Here is a 23,540-nt window from a genome sequence, read left to right on the forward strand (position 1 = left end):
CAACAAAAGTATTGCTTGCTTGTTATTTCTTTTGTTTGTGTTTCTTTTCTTTTTTTTTTGTTTTGTTTCTGTTATTTCTCCTTCTGTCACAGCTAAGACAGAGAAACGTCTTTATGGTCTTGATTTTTTTCACTCACTTACAAAACTTGATCGTTACATTGCAGCACTAATACCTCAAACAGAAAATGTGCTATTAAACTGCTACTCATCTCAAACTGAAGCCCAAAAGGCAGAAACGTGCGTCTGCCTCCAGCACCACAGCGGCCTTTTCTCCTGCTGAACATCTGTTTCACACGGTTGGCCAGTTTGCTGGTGTGAAAAGCAACTGTTTGCCTCTAGAAAACATCTGCCTGTGGCCCTGCTGGCAGGAGGCTGGGTGAGAGGAGACACGAAGAGCTCGCCTCTCAGCAGCCAGCATTCCCTGCGAGCCACACTGACAGCTCTCTATCCTGGCACTTAGCACTAGGCCTCCAGAGGGGTAAATATAGCCCCCAGCCGGGCTCTAGAGGGGTGAATATAGCCCCCAGCCGGGGGTCAAGTTTGCAAGGATGAGTGGAGATTTTGGGAAGTCAGCAGTGGCATGGCAGTGGCATGGAACCGCCACCCTAGAATGATCAACAGTATAGAACAAGATCATCATGCGTGTTAGCGCTGCTGCGATATGGATCAAAAGTCATAATTTTAGACTGAATGGCAAATACACAATATATATCTCAATATTTCCTTCTACAAAGTGGGCTAAATATTCAGCTGTAATATGTGGGCATCTTTATTAAAACAAGACTGTGATCAAAATAAAATGCAAAGACAGGGTTTCCTTCCCTGACTATTGGTGCATTCACAAAATATTTACACAATGAAGTTTTTGATAATCATCAGTAATGTGGATATATAATTACTAGGTGGGTAAAGGCAAATAATATGACAGCTAGAACAGTCTGGTAAGTTCAGAAAACATCACTTTACTGTAATGCAGCCTTTAAAACCAGGAAAAGACAACACTTAAGATCACAATATCCAAAACGATGATATCGAGTCCATCACGATATCTATATAATATCACTATATTGCCCCAGCCCAAATGAGTGTTGTGTTTTTCCTTTTAAATTCAAAGAAACATGAGTGGGAAAAGAACTCTCCTCTTGGTGTTTGCTCAGTGGGTCCCCAGCTGCAGATGACAGCCAAAGGCCCCCAGAATCCTCAGTTGTCAACAGGGATTTCCAGCGTACAGTAAATGTGTCTGACTGTAACTACATTCACATACGAGCTGCAACGTTGTGCTGATTGTGCAAGAACCTCACCAAGGCAAATACAGCAGCTGCAGGCAGCCAGGATGGGGCTCGGCAAAGGTCTCCTCAGTGCTCACTGGCCATCACGAGGTCTTGCCCTTGCAATACATGTGTCACTGGTTGGGCCAGCAAACCAGAGGTATTGGCAACCTATTGTAAATTTGTTAATAACTCACAATTTCTTCTGTTGTTCTTCTTAGGCGTTTTTTTTTTTGTGCTGTTGCTCATGGCTGCATTTCTCTGATTCTAAACCCACCTTACAAAGCAAAGTATATTATTTTACCTACGGCAAGCATTGCACTTGGACAAACTGATAAGACAATGTTATTCAGGACTTCTTTCAGACTCCAGTAACTGATAAGGCAGCCCACAGGGGAGCTAGTATTTGTCTGTCTTCAAACAGCGTACCACATGTAACATTAGAGCAGGATGTTCTCTCTTTAAAAAAAATCAAGATTAGGTCAGTCATGTGTGACATCCAGTGGGAAGAAAACATGCTCTCGTTCCAGTAACATAATCTCTGTTACACAAAGACACCTACAATCCAGGAATGCTTTGGATATCATATCGCAGAAACAGGGCTATGCTAAACATAAACACAGCAAAAACTACAGTGTCTGGAAATGAAGCTTTTCCGCGCTGACAATTCCAAGAATATAACATTGCAAAACATTTCTTGGAAATTTCCAGTTACCAAACAATTTCTATACAGTTGCAAAACTGACAGCAACATGGAGCATTCTTAAACACTGAAAGATGCAGACCCTGCTGGCCATTCCTCATACAGTCAGTCAGGAAAGAAGAGTCATTTGTTCGTAAATATAGCTGATAAAATCAGTCTGCTGCTGTTGCGCAGGACCAGGTACGCATTTCAGACAAGGCCAGGCACATACCTGGAAGCTGGAATTTTATCAGAAGCATATTTACCGCTATTTCATGTCAACCCATGATGACGGATAGGTCAGGAATTCCTCTGATCACTAAACTGTTGCGAAGCGGAAAACTTCGTTTTTTTCCTTTGGTAGAAATATCATTATGTTTGCTCTGATGCTCACAAAAATGTCTGAAAATGAGAACTCAGTTGAATGTAAGCCTGTATTATCCAATGCATAATTCTTGTAGATTGCTCCAGAATAATTTAAGACAGTGAAAGTTATCAATGCCGTGTTTCATGTGGCTGTTTGATTTCATTATGGAGAGCAAATGTGAAGCTAATTAAGAATGGATTTCAACAGCACACTTGTGACCTAATAACCAAAGTCAGTTAGTATCATAATTCAGACTGACAAGACAACATTCCACAGTAAAATATCTACCATTTATTGCCTCAGTGGTGTAAGACAAATAGTATGTCACTGAAAACAATAAAAATGAACAGTATCATATTGTTTCAAACACACTGTACAGATGTGTTGACAGGAATGGAAGGTTTCCTTCTCCAGGCTACAGTGCTCAACTTAAAAACAACCTCCAAGCAGCTGGTGTGGTCATACTATGCATGTAGGAACTGATTAACAGACTTCTCAAATTTCACGTCAGAGCTGATCTAAAGTGTTGTGTGACACAAAAATATACAAGTCCATACTGTGCACAAAGTATCTTAAGAGTGCTGATATGAGACCATCTTCCAAATGTAATACAAGATCTATACTCATTTTCAGAGAAACATTACACACAGGCCCTGGTCGTCCAACGCTTGCACAGCAATGGAAGTGCAGCAGATCAGCCTCAAAACAAAAAGAAATGATGTGTTCCAGGTGACATCTAGTGCCCATAAGCAGGAACAACAACTTGAAATGTTTCTCATTCTAAGTCAAACTGAAATGAAGCCATTTTATCACACCTTTTTCTTGATTTAAAAGGAAAGCCGCTGCACATTAATAAATAAAAGTGCATCGGGACCATTACTGTTTCTTTAGCTACATTTCCAACTTTGATTCATCCAAGCACAGTCTCTGTTCAGTGGTGATTGTCTATTTACAATCAAACAAGGAAAATACATAGGAAATATGTACCAAACAGGATGTACAAATGTAAACCACCACAGCCAGAGGTTATGCTCGTACTTTAGTTACAACTGAAAAAGACAAAACAAAAGACAAAACCAACCAACCACACAATATCTATTCAATGTGTCCAGGCAGGGAAGCCTCACTTAGCTTGCCAAGGAACACAGCAAAGAGGAATTTACCAGTACCAGGGCCAAATTAACTGACTTATGACTTGGACTCAAACCTTATGAATTTGTTGCTTGCATTAATAATAATTTTGTTTGTAACAAGATCCAAAGTCACAGAAATATTGTTGTTTTTGCTTTTATTTTATTAGTATTTGGCCATAAACTAAAAAGCAAGCTAAGGAGCATGTCCTGGTTAATACTGTTTGACCCTGTAGGTGATCCAGGCTGAGAAAGCCCCAGTAGCCCTGTCTGGCTCTGGGGTTGAACCAGGGTGATGATGAGTAAGCCGCGGCTAACGATTTGGCTGAGGATGGGTGTGCTTTCTGGACTGGGGTGCTGCTACCTGAATGACTGAACACCCCGCGCAATAATCTATACCTGATGTCTCACCGATAAGCTATTTTAAACACAATATTTAAAACAAATGCCTCCTCAAGTGAGCCGACATTAATTTGAAGACAAATTGGGTACAATATTGCAAATGACACTTTATAGCCAAAACGGCTATTTATACTAGCGGCACACCACCTCCTGGTCCATTTGCTAATGCCTGTGATGGTTCTCAGCTAACGTATCATGTTTCTCTAAGTTAGAAACCGATGCCTTGTTGCAGGCAGCCCAGGCCTTACTCCGCCTGCTGCCTGAGAATTCGTTTCTCCTCCTCGACGAAGCTCTTGTCAGAGGTGGCTTGTCCCAGGTCCCTCTTCCTCTTCTCCTTCTGCTGGAAGGTCTCCACCCTGCGTTTCTTAGCAGACAAGTCGGACTTATCTGCGTCCTCATCTAAACACCAGAGGGGGGGAGAGGAAGCAAGGGGGCCATGTCAGAATTATGAAATTAGAAACACTGGAACTTTGTAACCAGTGTAGCTTGTAATCATATTTCCAACACCAATGACCTAGGATCAATTTGTCAGCGACCATTCAAACATGAAATACTATGATGTTAATCAGAAGAGGAAAGGTGCATGGGCTTCAAACGTGGTCACTGGAGGTGCTCATAGGAAATATGGGGAATCCATATGTAGAGATGGTCCATTGTTTAACATTTTCGCATGAAATAACCAAGAATAATATAACCAAGAACAAGAATTATAATGGCTTTTCCCCCTTTTTTATACAGATGAGAGTCCCCAGCATGTGTTTTTCTGGTTCCCTCAAGATACACTATTGCTGTGTATGAAACGCAAGGAACCTGTCCATCACCTAAGTACAGGGCTTAAAATTCGGCGCGGGATTGCGAGATTCGCACATCTTTTTGGAAATTCCTGCATATTTTCAATTTATAAAGGACTAATCCCGCAATGGTTTACGCCAGGGGTCTCAAACTCACTGCCCCCGGGCCAGACACGCGCCCTAAAACCATTTCATACGGCCCGCCACTTGATATCAAGTTATAGTGAAATCAGGCCCGCACCTCTGCTTGTTGTAAAGCACAGAGCGCGCTCCCGAGACGAGTCGCACTTCACACCAGGGTTGCCAGGTACATTTTCATAGATGTGCAGTTCCTTGGGCGGTTTTGTGTGCATTTTGGCGGGTTTTGAACTCTTTGTGCTGGAGACCGTCAGCAGTATCTGGCAACACGGCTTCACACTCGCCAGCGGGATCATCACTGCATTAGCAGGTGATTCGGCTCCCCCGAGTGAAAAACCAAGTGGAAAGAAAAACATTTGCACGCTAAAATGTTGTCTTTTGTTGAGAAGTGAACATGTCGCTGTCAAAAGGCAAAAAGGTTGATGACGAGCACAGACAGTTTCAGGAGAAGTTCAAAGGGAATGCCGCCTGCCTCATTTGCAAAGAGAAAATCGCCGTACTAAAAGAATATAACCTGAAGCGAATAAGAGAATAAGCAGGGATGCAAACTAGTCACCTTTAGGTAGCCTTACTAACAGTGAGTCACTTTTTTCATCCCAAAATAGGGCACTTCAGTGAATGATTTTGTGTCTGCCCTGGTAGGCCTATCTGTCACCTTTTTAACTATCCATGACTTTGCATCCCTGAATAGGAGTCTAATTACTATGTATTTATTTTGTCATTGTGTTTTATCTGGAGACTAAGCAGCCATAGGCTTTCAGTTGTATTAAAGCCTTTATTTTTTGTATTGAGTGATACACTTTACTAAAACACTCATATCATATTAGAATACCCCAGGTGTGCATAAACTACAGGTTAAGTAAAGACAAAAATGTGAAATTATTGGTTATTGTAGCCTATCGGTTATTGGACAGGAGAAGCAGATATTTACCGGTTATCGTATCGGCTGAAACCCCCCCCCCCCCCCAAAGTCTATAAATCCCCCCTATCTGAAGAACATAAGGGGGGAATTCCCCCCAGTTTGCAAAGTGAATTTTAAGCCCTGCTAAGTAGGTACCTGCTTAATGAGGTACCTACTTAATTAGGTGCCTGGTTTGAATGTAGGTGACAGAGAAAGATTTCAAATGTAGGTAGCATCCCATGCCGGGGGCAGCCAGGCCCAAAATGGAGTGTGGGAGTGGGAGGGGAAACTGTGTGTGTGTGTGTGTGTCTCTGAACTGACATTCAATATGACTGTCTACCTGCCAACTCGAGGCTCACGTTGAAGTATAAGCTCGACTTGCACAGCGAATAGCCTGACATCGCCAGACAGATTCACAAATGCATCTGCCAGAGCAAAGGTTCCCCCAACCTACATTACATTACATTACGTCATTTGGCAGACGCTTTTATCCAAAGCGACTTACAATAACACATTTTTTGTCAGCAATAGAGCAATCAACTATGGAGCACAGTCTATGACAACTACAACTTCTGAAGGAACAGTGGTACAAGTTTAGGTTTAGTGGTACAAGGTTAGTTTTTTTTTTTTTTTAATAAGGAAAGAGAGAAAACGAAGTTAGATCAAGAAGGGCCCAGATGGAGCCTGAAAAGGTGTGTCTTTAGTCTTTTCCGAAAGATCGGCAGTGATTCAGCTGTCCTGACCGAAGGTGGAAGCTCGTTCCACCATTGAGGTGCCAGGGACGAGAAGAGTCGAGATCGGGATGAGCGACTTTTGAGCCCCCGTAGCGAAGGAGGGGCGAGGCGACCTGCACTGGTGGAGGAGCGAAGGGAGCGCTGAGAGGTTTGGAACCTGACCATGGATTGCAGGTACAGGGGAGCTGACTGGTGTACTGCCCTGTAGGCCAGTACCAGTACCAACCTACTAGCTAACGTAGCAGTGTCACGATTCCAGTGAGTTTTAGGATGCTTCCTACCATCGATCAAAAGTGACTTCACTTTCCTGACACCGTACAAACAACTGACCAAAAATGAAGTAATGTACATGTATTTATTATGTTATGTATTTATAAAAAAAAATGCATAGGCTGCAGGCAGCCTAGCTGTACTCTTATTTATTATTGTGCAGCCGTAGAATAGACTGACAGTGGCACACCGGCCAGTGTCACTGGGCAGAGTACCATAACGATGGCACTCGCCTCAGCGGCACATGGCGTTCGTTGTAGGTGCCACTCTTCAGTTACCATGGCAGCAGAAGTGCTGCAGTGCCACTGTCACAGTGATAGATAGCCAGAGCCTGTGATCCAGACCTCATGGGGAATGATAAGAGTGGTGTCAATGTATGCCGACTAGTGAATTGAGAAATGGTCTACGGTAGACCAAAGTGGGGTAGACCAAAGTGGGGTAGACCACTAGACCGTCTACCCCACTTTTTTGAGAGCCCTGCAGGACTAACCTGAGTCAGAAGGCTGCTCCTCTGTGGGCAGGAAGTGGGCATTGCCGGTGTGCGGTTGTGGTGCGTCTTCCCCATTGTCCTCATAGACGTTGGACCACTTTATGGCCATGTCCATCCCCGGTGGGGCTCCCTTCTTCTTCTCTGGCTCTGTGGCATAGCTCTGGGGAGGGGGCACAGCATTGGTCTTCCATGGCTTAAACTCCCTGGCCGGCTGCGAGCAGCAGAGAAAACATGGGTGGAAAAAACATTGGTTTTAGAGTGTAGAGTGGACCCAGTCACTGAGAGAGAGAGAGAGAGAGAGAGAGAGAGAGAGAGAGAGAGAGAGAGAGAGAGAGAGAGAGAGAGAGAGAGAGAGGAGAGAGAGAGAGAGGGAGAGAGGGAGAGAGGGAGAGAGAGGGAGGGAGGAGGAGGGGGATAACGTTAAACATAAAAACAAAATCCACCTCCTCGGGAGCTTTCACTGTGCGGCTTTCCCAGTCTATTTGCTTATTGAGGGGATTGTAGAGAAAAGCAGGCTTCGACACGGATCTGAAGAGGTCGTCTGGCTTGGGTAAGGGAGCACCACCGGCGGCGGCCCGCTTGGTCCCTTGGAGAGACTTGCCAGCGCTTCCCGAGGCATCTGGCCCCGGTCTCTGGCTTGACTTCTTCACACTTTCTCCCTCCTCGTCTGAGCTGCTGTCATTACTGTCGCTGCTGTCGCTCAAATCGTCGTAGCCCGAAAAGAAACGAAAGGAGTCCGACTTCTTTTCGTCAGCCATCGTTTTAGGGTTACTTATTTTCTAATGCACAGCACCCATTTACAGTAGATGTGATGAAAATACGAAAATAGAGCTGCTAAATGTAGCACGGCTAGCTTATCACTACTCCATTTTGAATGAGCGTCCAAAACAGACGTAAACCGTTCAAGCAATGTCGTAACGACAGTCGCAAAGGCGTTATTATGGAACCCATCACGCACTCACGCACAGGATAAAAGCACTTCAACAGCTCGACCTGAGATAAGAAAGGCCACGTCTGGCCAAATAATATATTAAATATGCTCAAAAATATTATAATTGTAACGTTCGAGCGGATACGAACCTGAGACCTCTGGCTCAGCACAGTTAGCACCATGCAATGCGCAGCCTCTTAACCACTCGAGCTAAAGGGCCAGCCCGATAGCCCGAGTGGGAGAGAAGCTGCGCATTCTTGAGCCCTTACATAATTATCGCTGGAATGGCCAAATTGAGATAGCGCAAATTGTCCATTCCTTCTTTAAAAGAAGCTATATACCTCTATTCGGTGAAGGCAGCGTGCACTCCATGCACTGTGCATTCCACAACAAAACAACATCGCCAGCTCAGATTGTTCATTTGTTTTGTTTTCTCCAGATAGTCCCGTATTCTGGTTTAACACGCTTTCACTAACTTGGCCCAGTTGTCGTGGCAGCTGGTGCGTTCCAACACACAGTCAGAATAGGCTATTATGTTGCCCACTGAATGTATTCTGTTACACACTGTTACTTGTAGCAATATACAACAGACATCACGAATCTTGGAGCCAACTGTCCAGTATTCAGCAGTTAAAGCCCCAACACATTCTCACGTCACTCCCAACCATGTCGATGCTCCCAACTCCCTATCTGCAGAACCGGAGAACCCAGCCAGCAGCTTGAGTTGCTGCAAAAATATCTTCCGCGTGACAGCACCACCTAGCGATGTTAAAATGCTACTTCGGCCGCACACACAGCTCCCCACGCAAGAACGCATGCGCGAGTTAAGCCGTGACGCCACAATGAAAGAATACACGATATTTTTCTGTGCATACATTTTGATCTTAACACTTATTAATCTTAAAAATGAAAGAACAATCATTTTCTTATTTTACTGATTGGTTTAATTTTCAAATAGCCTATCATAAATAATAATTCCAATATCCCTACATCCCTAAATGTGCCAATTTAGTAGGCTACACAAGCATATTATATATAATATCATAGGATAGTTTGCCTATATCTATGTAATATTATAAACAGTAGTCCAGACACACCCTAGGCAACGGATAATGAAAGAAAGATGATTTCCAGGGAGGGCACTTTCCTGGTTTTGAACGACAGCAGTCCATAATTTAAGAGGGTATAAGCACTAATAAGCTACCAGTCATCAAGGTCTATCATATAAAAACATAATCTAGGGATGTATATGAATTTTAAAAAATCACAAGTAAAATTTGCCCACCTGGCTGGTACCGATATGTTAAATTTAGGGCTGTGGCTCATTTCCCTTGCCTTGAGAAGTCATTCTTCTACCTTAAGGGCCACATTCACCCCTCACGATGGGATAGTATGGGTACATTATACCTTTTCTGAATCCTTATAGTCCTATGAGTATTCCAGTGTTTGTTGTTTGTGTCTGTGATGTTCCTAGTTGCCACAATGCTGAAATAAAGACTATAGTTTAGGCGAAAATTGTGGAAAAATGAATGTCACTGACACTTTGAAGAGCCCATGTGACCTCTTTATTTGTCACAGACTCACAACTGAGCTTAAATGAAAGCTAAGAAGCTACCCTTTAAAATGTTGTCAAACATGTTCTCACAGAACATGAGTAAAGGTCCTGAAAATATGCATAGATAGGGTATGCATCAGCGCCTAGAATCCAATTTATTGTAAGGGCTGGCTAACTTCATGAGCTGATAACTGTGACAAAGCTACCATTCTGCAAAGGCTATCATACTAAAATATCATCTATGGATATATACCTGTTCAAAAATCAAGATTAGAATTTGCCCACTTGAGTGGTACCGATGTGTGAAATTTTGGGGTTTGGCCCATGGACTAATAGTAGATAGATATATGTACACATTGTTGATGTATTTCCAGACACTGTGAGGGAATAAATTCATAACACATTTTTTTTTCACAATATTTTTATTCAGTTTCACATTTTCTCCCCACATATATTACACATACATACAGACAATAGTAATCAAATTCACATACTACATAATTATATTAAGACAAAACTAAACTAAGCAAAACAATGATAAATAGCACAAAATGAAACAAAGACAAAAAAATAAAAATAAACAAAAAACTGCACATCAACGAGCTAGAAATGATATCAGAGGGTCCCATACCCTCTCAAAATCTTCTGCCCTTCCTCTACTGATATAAGTCAGGCGTTCTAGCGCCATACAGGCTGCCATCTCCCTCTTCCAAACTTGTATTGATGGTATTTCCATTTTTTTCCAGGACAGAGCTATCATCCTCCTGGCCTGCAGGAGTCCAAAATCTATCAAAGTCCTCTGCTTTGAGTTACCAATAAAATTAACTGGAAAAATACCTAACACATAATTTTGCTTGACGTGGGACCTCAACTTCAACAATTTCTGTTATCGTCTGAACAACACTCTCCCAGTATTTTTATAGCTTCGGACAGTCCCATACACAATGAAATAGAGTACCCTTTCCAACAAAGCATTTACTACAGGTATCAGGAATATTAGGGGACCAACGATTCAGTGTAACAGGGGTAATATAAGTTCTCATCAGCCACTTATATTGTAGAAGCCTCATTCTTGTATTAATGGATTGTTTTTGGGCTTTTTCACATGCCTCCTCCCAATCAGCTTCATCTATGTCCCCTTGAACATCTACTCTCCATGCCTCTAACCTGTCGATAGTAGATTCCTTATCATATGACATCAGATCTGTGTAGAAGAAAGAAACATGCTTCCTTCCCTCTGGGGGCAGAAGTGTGAGATTTTCGATATGAGACAAATAATGGTTCAGACATTATATCTTTATGTTTTGTTAGTATGAAGTGTCTCAGCTGCAGGTATTTGTAGAAATGTTTTTGAGGAATATGATATTTCTGGCATAAAGTTGCATAAAGTTTACCCTTCACATAAAGGTCTCCTATATTCTGCACACCTCTGTCTGCCCAGATTCTGAAAGCACCATCTGCCCTCCCTGCCCTGAAGAGCGCATAACACATTTTTAATTGGAAATATGAAACAAACTTTCTTTTTCCAATGGCAATCACTTCAATATGCTCAAAAGTAGTGGGTATCACCCAAAATGTGTATGATTAACAAATACTTGTAGCTAACATTGTGATAAATGCCATGTTGTATTACGACTACATACTTACATGAGAAAATAAAAATCTGTTCTACTTAGAGACTCAACAACCACTTCTGTGGATTCCTTGCCCCAAGAAATGTGGAAATAGAGACCAAATGTGTAATTCTAGGTCTATTTGGAGTCAGATATGGCCAAAATTTGAATAATGGCAGCCATTTTGGAGAGAAAAAACACCATTTTAACATAATTCCACTAATGGGCTTTTCACTATAGTGTTTAGGGCATCAATATAAACATAATGTGAAAATAAATTCTGTTGCAATTAGTAAAATGAGAATTGTAAGGACCTCATGGGTATACATGGGTGACGATACCATGCACTGGCCCTATGCCAGGTTTCAACCTGGCCTTGTTTTTACAGTAATAACATGTCAGAACATCAACCGCCATAAAACAAGAGAAGAAACAGACACCGAAACAACGATTAGATTGGCGGCGGCCAACTGGTGGCTGTCTGTGACTGAGGAAGAGATGGCTGGCCCACTCGTGTGTTTTTTTTACAGTAATAACATGCCAGAACATCAACCGCCATAAAACAAGAGAAGAAGCAGACAAAAAAGAAAAGATTATATTGGCGGCGGGTGTAAACTGGTCATCTCGCCAGACCAGAGATGAGGGGTGAGAGGGTAGAAGACGGCTGTGTGTGAGGAGCGAGCAACCATGGCAGGCCTGTTCGATAAAGTTTTACAGGTTTCCGTGAGGAGACGGCTGTGTGTGCGGGAGCGAGCAACCATGGCCCTGTTCGACAACTACAGGTTTCCGTGAGGAGACGGCTGTGTGTGAGGAGGGAGCAACCATGGCCCTGTTCGACAATGTACTACAGGTTTCCGTGAGGAGACGGCTGTGTGTGAGGAGGGAGCAACCATGTTCGATATGTTCAACTGTGTGTGAGGAGGGAGCAACCATGTTCGATATGTTCAACCTGTTCGATAAAGTTTTACAGGTTTCCGTCAGAGAAAAGGATTGTGAGGAAAGGTAAGACTGCTAGCATGAGTAAACTTCACTGGGTATGACGGCTGTGTGTGAGGGAGTAATTTAAATTGTAACCACGGCCCTTTCCAACAAACTATTACAGGTTACTATTACAGGCAAGGATTGCGAGAGATGGCTGCTGTGGGTTAGCCTGGCTAAACCACGAAGGCGAAACCATGGAACAACTACAACCACAAATACTACAGGTTTCCGTGGGATGCGACGAAAGGTAACTTCACGCTAACGTTAGGCTACTTGTGGCAGTATATGAGCACTTTGGGTAGGCTTGCCCGAACAAAATACTACAGGTTTCCGTGGGGAAACCTGTGGGATGTTACGAAAGGGAAATACAGTCTTAAGACTGTTAGCATGAGTTACATGCACATCAACCATTTTCAGACATTTGCATTAGCATAGCAGGCCCGATTTTAGCCTGCTACATTACAGTCTTAAGACTGTTAGCATGAGTTAACGTAGCCACGTGTCTCCTCTTTAGCATAGCCGATTTTAGCCTGCTACATTACAGTCTTAAGACTGTTAGCATGAGTTAACGTAGCCACCTGTCTCCTCTTTAGCATAGCAGGCCCGATTATAGCCTGCTAATTCGGCTCAGGTGAAGAGTGGCGGCACAAAAATCATTCCTCTGTGGAGCTAGGATGGCTGTCAACATACATAAAACATCGTATTACCGAAAATAACTTCGATTTGGAGGTAAGCAATATTACACAATATTACAAACAATTCTGTCTGTCGGACCTTACACCCCTTATAACAGTCTCTGCGTTGGGTATTTTTAAAGTATATTGACTCTGGGATGGATGGAGGGAGACGACGGTGGCACAGTAGGCAGACAGTTTCGTGATGGTCGTTGAGGTAGAGCGGGTTTTCTCTCTGGCAGCACCACGTAGACAGCATACAGGCAGCTTGTAATAGGAAAACAGAACTGTGTCAAGTTTCTCAGATTACAAAAATAAATTAAATGAAACAAATACTCAGTCAATATGAAGATAATATCAATAACGTTCACTGTAGCCTGCTGACATTTTAGCATAACCCATGCTGTGTTTAGCTAGCTCAACCATATAACAAAATTAGGTGTCAAATTCAGCTTATCAACATTCACTTTCAAACAGCTTTGGCTCTGTAGTGTAAAAACATATTTAACAGCCAGTTGACATAAACAAAACTAACAGTGGTGGGCATTTAACTCCTTTTAAAACAATATTTATGTGGGTGAACTCAAGATGCAGTGCCTACCTTGTAACAGGAAAAACAGAACTGGCTCTACAGTGGCCGCGGAGGGACAAAAGACGAATGGCAACACAACAAGCAAGGTGCAATAAAAAAACGAATGAACGCCCTCTGCTGGCGAACAAGTATAACTCACTAACTCTCCTACATAAGCAACAGTAAACAATGTTTTATAGAGACAGTCCACATGTCTGGGAAAACCCACAAAATGTTAAACTGCTGGCACGCGAGTGGGGTAAAACCGCCGATATATCTCATGGGCTGACTCACCAAAAGACGCTGCTGCGGCTCTAAACTAGCTACATGTTTGGGGGTTCTAGAGCAGAACACAAGACGTCTGCTCAGATGTGCGTTTACTGCGGTGGTTAAATCCACGATCGTGTCTGCCTGGGCTGGGCTATCAGCTAAATGCTAACTTTGCTGAATGGATAGAACGGGTGAATTCACCCCACCCTGACCCCGCCCCAGCAAGGCTGAGTCAGCTAACCCAGCGTATTGTGGGCGTTCCTAGAGCCTGTATGGGCGTTCCCAGACATGCAGACTGTCTCTATTGCCACAAAGACCACACAACACACCTACTACTTCCTGCTTTACCACCGCAAAACTTCCAAATAGTATCATATCCACCACTCGAAATTAGTATGAGTGCTAATTATATCGGTAATACTCCGTAATAACACAAGCATGGCCTAGTTTCAATTTGTTGCATGTGTTATTAGGTTTGTCTCTGTTCTACAAAGTAGCTGGCAGTGTCTTGTCTTTCCATTTTCATGTGGTGTTTATCGGGTGGCTTATAATTTCACGTTTCTTTATTAAAGGGATGCAAGCAGTCCATCGCCTGAGAGGCAGGTTGCCTCCACTGCCCACGCCTGCTGTATGGCTCCTGCTGCCCTGGCCAGCACTGCACCTCCCCAGGCCTGCCCTGGCCTCCCCTGCACCTACTGCTGCCCTGTGCCTACTGCTGCCCTGACCAGCACTGCACCTCCCCAGGCCTCCCACTTCCCTGACCAGCACTGCACCTCCCCAGGCCTGCCCTGCACCTACTGCTGCCCTGTGTCTCCCACTGCCCTGGCCAGCACTGCACCTCCCCAGGCCTCCCTGGCTTTCAGTAAAAACAAGTTTGGTGATTCATTCATGTGCTGATGTACGGTCGTTTGAGAGTGAAAGCGCACTCAGTACTGCACATAATAGCGTTTCATTGCGACTTTTCACGGGCTGTTCTCACTATTACCATTGTACAATACATGCTGATCACTTGGCTGATCACTTCTGAGTATAAAAGTATGTGCCGCGAAGGGCGCGGGGGAGGAGCGAGGCCCGCCAGCGTCAAATTACGTCAATGTCCCACCGCGTACCTGAAGATTTTTCTCACAGCGCAACCTCCGCACGGCTTCTCTCCAAACATGGCCGCTTTCGAGCCACTGAGCCCTGAACACTGAGCTGTGTTTTCACCACATTTCTTGGCCCATGTGGTAGGCTAAACTTTGATTTGCAACGGTTCGTTTTTTTCGTCATTTCACCAAGTAAATGTGTTGTGTTGAGAGCATGATTGAGAGAGATTAAAAGCAGCACAGAGTAGGCTATCAGGGCTGAGAACTGTAGATAGATAGATAGATAGATAGATAGATAGATAGATAGATAGATAGATAGATAGAGTACTTTATTAATCCCCTGGGGGAAATTCTTGTGTTACAGCAGAAGCCAATGTCAGTACATCTCAGTAAAAACACACAAGAGAAAAAGCCAATGTAAAAAATATCTCAGACATAGAAACATGTAACAAAAAAAGCACAGCATTTAAGTTACCCTATTTACAATAAAGTTAAATAAAATAAGATAAGAAATTGCACCTGTAACTAAGCACACATGTTCTATGTGGCCAAAATGGACATTGTGCAACATCATTATAAAGTGACATACAGCAACAGCAATGATGAAATGAGGGTTCACCAGCGTATCAATATGGGAGGAGGGGTGTGGAGGAGAGAGGGAGAGAAAGGAGGAGTCTGCTCTCCCTGCATGTATCTATGGGAGGGGGGGTGTGGAGGAGAGAGGGAGAGGGAGAGAAAGGAGGAGTCTGCTCTCCCTGCATGTATCTATGGGAGGGGTGTGGAGGGGAGAGGGAGTGAAAGGAGGAGTCTGCTCTCCCTGCATGTATCTATGGGAGGGGTGTGGAGGAGAGAGGGAGAGAAAGGAGGAGTCTGCTCTCCCTGCATGTATCTATGGGAGGGGGGGTGTGGAGGAGAGAGGGAGAGGGAGAGAAAGGAGGAGTCTGCTCTCCCTGCATGTATCTATGGGAGGGGTGTGGAGGAGAGAGGGAGAGGGAGTGAAAGGAGGAGTCTGCTCTCCCTGCATGTGTCTATGGGAGGAGGGGTGTGGAGGAGAGAGGGAGAGGGAGTGAAAGGAGGAGTCTGCTCTCCCTGCATGTATCTATGGGAGGAGGGGTGTGGAGGAGAGAGGGAGAGGGAGTGAAAGGAGGAGTCTGCTCTCCCTGCATGTATCTATGGGAGGAGGGGTGTGGAGGAGAGAGGGAGAGGGAGTGAAAGGAGGAGTCTGCTCTCCCTGCATGTCCGTCACTTATTATACATGCTAATTGCAGTGGGCACAAAAGACCTGTAACGCTCTTTAGTGCAGGAGAGCTGCTGGAGCCTCTGACTGAACACACTCTGTTGTCCTCCTGTAACGCTCTTTAGTGCAGGAGAGCTGCTGGAGCCTCTGACTGAACACACTCTGTTGTCCTCCTGTAACGCTCTTTAGTGCAGGAGAGCTGCTGGAGCCTCTGACTGAACACACTCTGTTGTCCTGTAACGCTCTTTAGTGCAGGAGAGCTGCTGGAGCCTCTGATTGAACACACTCTGTTGTCCTGTAACACTCTTTAGTGCAGGAGAGCTGCTGGAGCCTCTGATTGAACACACTCTGTTGTCCTGTAACGCTCTTTAGTGCAGGAGAGCTGCTGGAGCCTCTGACTGAACACACTCTGTTGTCCTGTAACACTCTTTAGTGCAGGAGAGCTGCTGGAGCCTCTGACTGAACACACTCTGTTGTCCTGTAACACTCTTTAGTGCAGGAGAGCTGCTGGAGCCTCTGACTGAACACACTCTGTTGTCCTGTAACACTCTTTAGTGCAGGAGAGCTGCTGGAGCCTCTGACTGAACACACTCTGTTGTCCTCCTGTAACGCTCTTTAGTGCAGGAGAGCTGCTGGAGCCTCTGACTGAACACACTCTGTTGTCCTGTAACACTCTTTAGTGCAGGAGAGCTGCTGGAGCCTCTGACTGAACACACTCTGTTGTCCTGTAACACTCTTTAGTGCAGGAGAGCTGCTGGAGCCTCTGACTGAACACACTCTGTTGTCCTCCTGTAACGCTCTTTAGTGCAGGAGAGCTGCTGGAGCCTCTGACTGAACACACTCTGTTGTCCTGTAACACTCTTTAGTGCAGGAGAGCTGCTGGAGCCTCTGACTGAACACACTCTGTTGTCCTGTAACACTCTTTAGTGCAGGAGAGCTGCTGGAGCCTCTGACTGAACACACTCTGTTGTCCTGTAACACTCTTTAGTGCAGGAGAGCTGCTGGAGCCTCTGACTGAACACACTCTGTTGTCCTGTAACACTCTTTAGTGCAGGAGAGCTGCTGGAGCCTCTGATTGAACACACTCTGTTGTCCTGTAACACTCTTTAGTGCAGGAGAGCTGCTGGAGCCTCTGGCTCTGACTGAACACACTCTGTTGTCCTGTAACACTCTTTAGTGCAGGAGAGCTGCTGGAGCCTCTGACTGAACACACTCTGTTGTCCTGTAACACTCTTTAGTGCAGGAGAGCTGCTGGAGCCTCTGACTGAACACACTCTGTTGTCCTGTAACACTCTTTAGTGCAGGAGAGCTGCTGGAGCCTCTGACTGAACACACTCTGTTGTCCTGTAACACTCTTTAGTGCAGGAGAGCTGCTGGAGCCTCTGACTGAACACACTCTGTTGTCCTGTAACGCTCTTTAGTGCAGGAGAGCTGCTGGAGCCTCTGATTGAACACACTCTGTTGTCCAGTCAGTAGGTCGTGTAGGGGGTGTGTCACATTGTCCATTATTTTGAGCACTTTCTCCAGCATCCTCCTCTCCACCACCACCTCCAGGGGCTCCAGAGTAGTTCCCAGCACAGAGCAAGCTCTCTTTATCAGTTTGTTCAGTTTCTTACCTGTTCATTTAATATATATTTAAAAAACAAACCTGTGGGCTATGAGTTAACATTGGTGCAGTGATTATATACCTGTTCATTGTATATACATTTAAAAAACAAACCTGTGGGCTTTAACATTGGTGCAGTGTTTATATACCTGTTCATTGTATATACATTTAAACAACAAACCTGTGGGCTATGAGTTAACATTGGTGCAGTGTTTATATACCTGTTCATTTTATATACATTTAAAAAACATGTGTGGGCTTTAACATTGGTGCAGTGTTTATATACCTGTTCATTTTATATACATTTAAAAAACAAACCTGTGGGCTATGAGTTAACATTGGTGCACTGTTTATATACCTGTTCATTGTATATCAATTTAAAACACAAACCTGTGGGCTATGAGTTAACATTGGTGCAGTGTTTATATACCTGTTCATTGTATATCAATTTAAAACACAAACCTGTGGGCTATGAGTTAACATTGGTGCAGTGTTTATATACCTGTTCATTTTATATACATTTAAAAAACATGTGTGGGCTTTAACATTGGTGCAGTGTTTATATACCTGTAAATTTTATATACATTTAAAAAACAACCCTGTGGACTGAGTTAACATTGGTGCAGTGTTTATATACCTGTTCATTGTATATACATTTAAAAAACAAACATGTGGGCTTTAACATTGGTGCAGTGTTTATATACCTGTTCATTGTATATACATTTAAAAAACAAACATGTGGGCTTTAACATTGGTGCAGTGTTTATATACCTGTTCATTGTATATACATTTAAAAAACAAACATGTGGGCTTTAACATTGGTGCACTGTTTATATACCTGTTCATTTTATATAAATAAAAAAAACGAACCTGTGGGCTATGAGTTAACATTGGTGCAGTGTTTATATACCTGTTTGTTTTATATACATTTACAAAACTAACCTGTGGGCTATGAGTTAACATTGGTGCAGTGTTTATATACCTACAGGCTTCATGAATCATGGCACACCCATCACACTGACCTACAGACAACGGACCCATCACACTGACCTACAGACAGACAACAGACCATCACACTGACCTACAGACAGACAACAGACCCATCACACTGACCTACAGACAGACAACAGACCATCACACTGACCTACAGACAACAGACCCATCACACTGACCTACAGACAGACAACAGACCCATCAAACTGACCTACAGACAGACCATCACACTGGCCTACAGACAACAGACCCATCACACTGACCTACAGACAGACAACAGACCCATCAAACTGACCTACAGACAGACAACAGACCATCACACTGACCTACAGACAACAGACCCATCACACTGTCCTACAGACAGACAACAGACCCATCACACTGACCTACAGACAGACAACAGACCATCACACTGACCTACAGACAACAGACCCATCACACTGACCTACAGACAGACCATCACACTGGCCTACAGACAAACAACAGACCATCACACTGACCTACAGACAGACAACAGACCATCACACTGACCTACAGACAGACAACAGAGTAACATCACTGACACACACTGACCACTAGAGTGTAGTATAGTCATACCAATAGAGCAATGAGGAGGCAGGAAAAGGCCAGTGAAGAACTGGCCATCAGCAGCAGTTCTGCATTCCACATGACCTGACCATGGACACAGGTTTGCACATCAAAGATCTACTGTCAGTTCTACAACTTATGAAAAAGAGTCACCTATAGCCAATCCATTGTTTGTTCCCATTAAAAGTGGGAGAAGTTCATCGCACGTCCCCAGCCTCCTGCCCCGTCATTTGGACCACCTTCAAAACAATAATACCACCTTCTGGAGACATCACCTCTTCTGATGATTAAGACCCGCTCAGAGAACCTAAATATTAAAGCCATGTCCCTGTGTCTTCTCTCCATAAGCCAGCTAGACTTGGAGGGGCCAGTGCAGAGGTCAAACATCAGCTATTGCACTTTCTTTTCTTATTTTACTGATTGGTTTAATTTTCAAATATCATAAATAATAATTCCAATATCCCTACATCCCTAATGAAAACATCAGAAATGACAATAATCTTAAAACAATTTCTTCTTAACCACAAGCTTCCTTCCCTTTCTCACTCACTCACTCTGTCAACTCACACAAACACATTTGTGCAGCTGTGAGCCCTTTTGTTCTGCAATTAAGCCAACATGACCTTTACCTGCCCCACAAATCTAACACCTGCACCTGCATTGATCTTTTATGAACACTGGTCCACCTTTTGTGGGATGCCTTGCTCCTTCATGTCCCCATCACTCATTCTGGATGATGTTTCTCATGCTATGATCTGACGTTCCTTCATCACTGAGGATGAATGAAGGAAGGATGGAAGAGAAGCAGTGGGGTTTGCTTTTGCAGAGGACATGATGATCTGGACCGGTTCACTTGCTTGTGTCCAGTACTCTGCCCTGCATCCCTGTCCTATTTCTACTTTTTGCTTCCAAATCCATTATCTCACAGTGGACACTATACTCAATAGAACATAGCAAGCTGTCAACAGTAGGCCTACAAGAAAATCACATAAGCCAGGGAATTAGTTATGTTAATTTTTTTATTTTATTTTACAATTTTCAGAACAAAAACAGGCTCAGACAAAACAAAAAAATATATAAATATCAACATTTCAATGTTACAGCATTGTGCTATCAGCCACATCAAGTGCTTATTGTGCTTGTAAGAGATGTGCACGGGATCCCATGCAAGGGGTCCATGAAAAGTAACTGCGTCTTTACCCCGAGACCCAGGCATTTGCACACAAAGAGAATGTTGCAAGCAAGCACAGATATAGGCTACAGCAAATTAGGGCGACCGGCAGCAGCACCGTAACAAGAAGCAAAGCCAGGGAATTAGAACTAAATTATTAAGAAATAATGGGAAAGGAACAAATAAAAAAGAGGAAAAACAATATTCATTACATTATAAATTGCATGTCAGCCATGATGTGTGTAATAGACCAAATACCCTTCTTCCACCACTCTACAAAGACAAGAGATTTTTTTCTTAAACAAGATAGGCTACATTTATTGTTTCCAATTGGAACATCATTGGCAGGTAAAGTTGTGTTTAAATAGCAGTTTCAATATTGTAGAACTTGCTTATGAAATGAGCAAGTTGGACAACTCCAAATCACAGTTCCAAAGAAACGCTCCATTTTTGCATTGGGTAGCATCACATTCTCATCTTTGACAAAGGCTTGTTGCCACTTCAGCTTGATCATATAGCCTAAGCCTACCATTCATAATGTCTAAATCAATGGCGTTCAATCCCCCCTTTTTAAGAGGCCACATTTCCTGATATATTGACACGTTTTTCCAAGTGAAATTGAAATTCGTTTGGTTTTATAGATTGTATCATTCTTGATGCTATAGAAAGAGTAGGCTATGCCAGATAAGTAAATCTACTCTGTGAAGAATTGCCATAGAGTAAAACTCTCCCAAACACCGTGATGTCCCTCTGTAACCAGCTGTTTAGTATAGTTTTACATTTTGTATTATTCTTCTCAATATTAGTTTCTTCTCTTGATTAAATCTTCCACATTAAACAAAAGCTGCGAGAGCTGTCTCTCTACATGTGCTCTGTGTGTAGGATGAATTATCTTTTATGTCCTTCTCACTCCCCGGTGGCGCTGTTGCGAAGAACTAGGATGGCAACTAATTGTGCGGTGCGGTGACTTTGCGAGGCGACTGCTTCTGCTGGCTGCGTTCTCCGGTTCTTTTCACTTTGTTACGAGTGAGATTGGGAGGCCCACAGTCTCAGACTTTGAAAACCCCTGAGTTAGCCCCATTCACATGCATCATGCATGTGATTCACATGCACTATATTCAACCGCCATAAAACAAAAGAAGAAGAAGATTCTAGAAGATTCTTCTTCGTTTCCATAAAGATTAGATTGGCGGTCTCTGGTCTGCAGAGATGGCGGGCAGAGATGGAGTCTGTGTGGGAGTGGACAAACTTTATAACAAAATATTGAAGGTTTGCGTGAGGAAGGAGTGTGAGGAGGACAGGTAAGACTGCTTAAGGTAGCCCCGTTTCTCTTTCGCATAGCATAGAGGAGAAACTGACGAACGCTAACGTTAACGTTAGTCGTTGACTGGCTTTTTGTAGCAGTGTATGAGCACTTTGCCCGAAGTTTGGGCCTCGCCCCGGCAGTGCTGACAAATATTAAATTAATTCTAAGAGCGGAGCCTTCAACGCCAAACATAATTGTATGGATTGTATTCATAATACAATAAATGGTTAATTCTATGACTTGAGTGTTCTTGAATGAAGGTTATGTTTAGGCTGGGGAGTGGTCGGTGGGAGAGGTTAGCTCAGTCCAGCCGGTCCAGAAAGACAGGTGTCTTAGCAGTAGGCTATTAATTCAGAGAAATGTTTCTCCTCTAAATATCACCTACTACACGCTTTCAGTTTGAAACTTTGAGCCCAAGTTTTGCTTATGTAACTGCTAACCTGCTTCTTCTTTAATTTGACAGGAAGGCAAATATCCGAGTCACCGTTGAGAGAGCGACAAGCCCAGTACTACATAAACGCGTGAGTATGTGAGTTTGGCTGACGGTGGTTGACTTTAATGTATTTATTTGTTTAACTTTAAATGGATCCCCATTAGCAACTAGTAGTCATCCTGGGGAACGTTAAAGGTCCCGTATTATACATGTCCTTGTAGAAGACCTGCGCTGAATCTGATCAGCAGTGAAAGATTTGTTGGGTTTGCAATGTGTATTGAACCTAAAGCCTCGTACCTAAACCGTTCGATACGAAGAAGTGTATTGTTACACCACATTCATTCATGGTAAAAATAATAATAATAATAATACATATTGTACCTTTTTTATTTTATTTTTGTATTACTTATGGAAAACATAGTTTCTTCTTACAGGCTAACATTTTTTTTTGTTTATATTAGGAAATCCTGGTCAGACTGACCGATGAAGGAGATCCCTTTTTTCTGTTCAAGGCCTCCATATCGGAAGAGGATTTCCAAAGGTAAGTACTTGAATGATATACTAGTGTACCAATTGCTCAGTACTTCAAGTTCTGACGAATTTCAATAGTTAATCATAGCAAGCTTTTTTGCCACTTTGCTCACTGATGTTTATACATTTTTTGTCATAAGTTTGAAAGTTCAACAGGGCCTGCTGATAGACTTTTCAAAATTCCCTGAGAAGTTTATCGAGCTCCTTAATCTCTGCATGTGGGAGCAAGAGAGAGACAATCAAAGGTACAAGTCAATTACATTATTTTCTAATTTCAACTACGGTAATCAGAAGTCATTCATAATAGAAAAACCCTATGTAGACCAGTGGTGTAGTCTACCTTTTCTCAGAGGGTATACTTTGTCTTTGTCTTTATTTAAGATCCCCATTAGCTACAGCAGAGCTGCAGCTATTCTTCCTGGGGTCAAACAACTTGCATAGTTTCAAGACATCAAACAATTTGCATAGTTTCAATTACATACAAAATTTACATTCTGTGTAAAAATACATTCTGTACAAACGGTACAGTTTTGGATATTACATACATACATACTGTACCTTTCAAGGTATTGCATACATCAGAAATACCTACATATCATTACAGATGTGTAGAATATACATAAACTACATCACATATTATGTATATATACCATTACCATATCCTATATATATAATTATACATATAACTATTACCATCACCATATATATTATATATTAGTTATATACATGCTTCAATATGCTCTATATACATATACACATACATACACACACATATATATACACATACATACATATATACATATACATATACATATACATACA

At 43.0% G+C, this 23,540-nt stretch overlaps 1 protein-coding gene across 1 annotated transcript; it reads right to left on the reverse strand.

Annotated features, from left to right (window-relative positions):
• Positions 1 to 2,591: 2,591 nt before the first annotated feature.
• On the reverse strand, positions 2,592 to 8,048 carry cUnh1orf52 (chromosome Un C1orf52 homolog). Its single transcript, XM_083648453.1, has 3 exons — positions 7,617 to 8,048; positions 7,174 to 7,384; positions 2,592 to 4,248 (listed from the first exon to the last, which is right to left on the reverse strand). Exons 1-3 carry the CDS (start codon positions 7,929 to 7,931, stop codon positions 4,094 to 4,096), a joined length of 681 nt encoding a protein of 226 aa, XP_083504579.1. The 5' UTR covers positions 7,932 to 8,048; the 3' UTR covers positions 2,592 to 4,093.
• Positions 8,049 to 23,540: the final 15,492 nt, after the last annotated feature.

The sequence above is a fragment of the Poromitra crassiceps genome (assembly GCF_964638095.1).
Source record: "Poromitra crassiceps genome assembly, chromosome: 12".
NCBI classification, from domain to species: Eukaryota; Metazoa; Chordata; class Actinopteri; order Beryciformes; family Melamphaidae; genus Poromitra; species Poromitra crassiceps.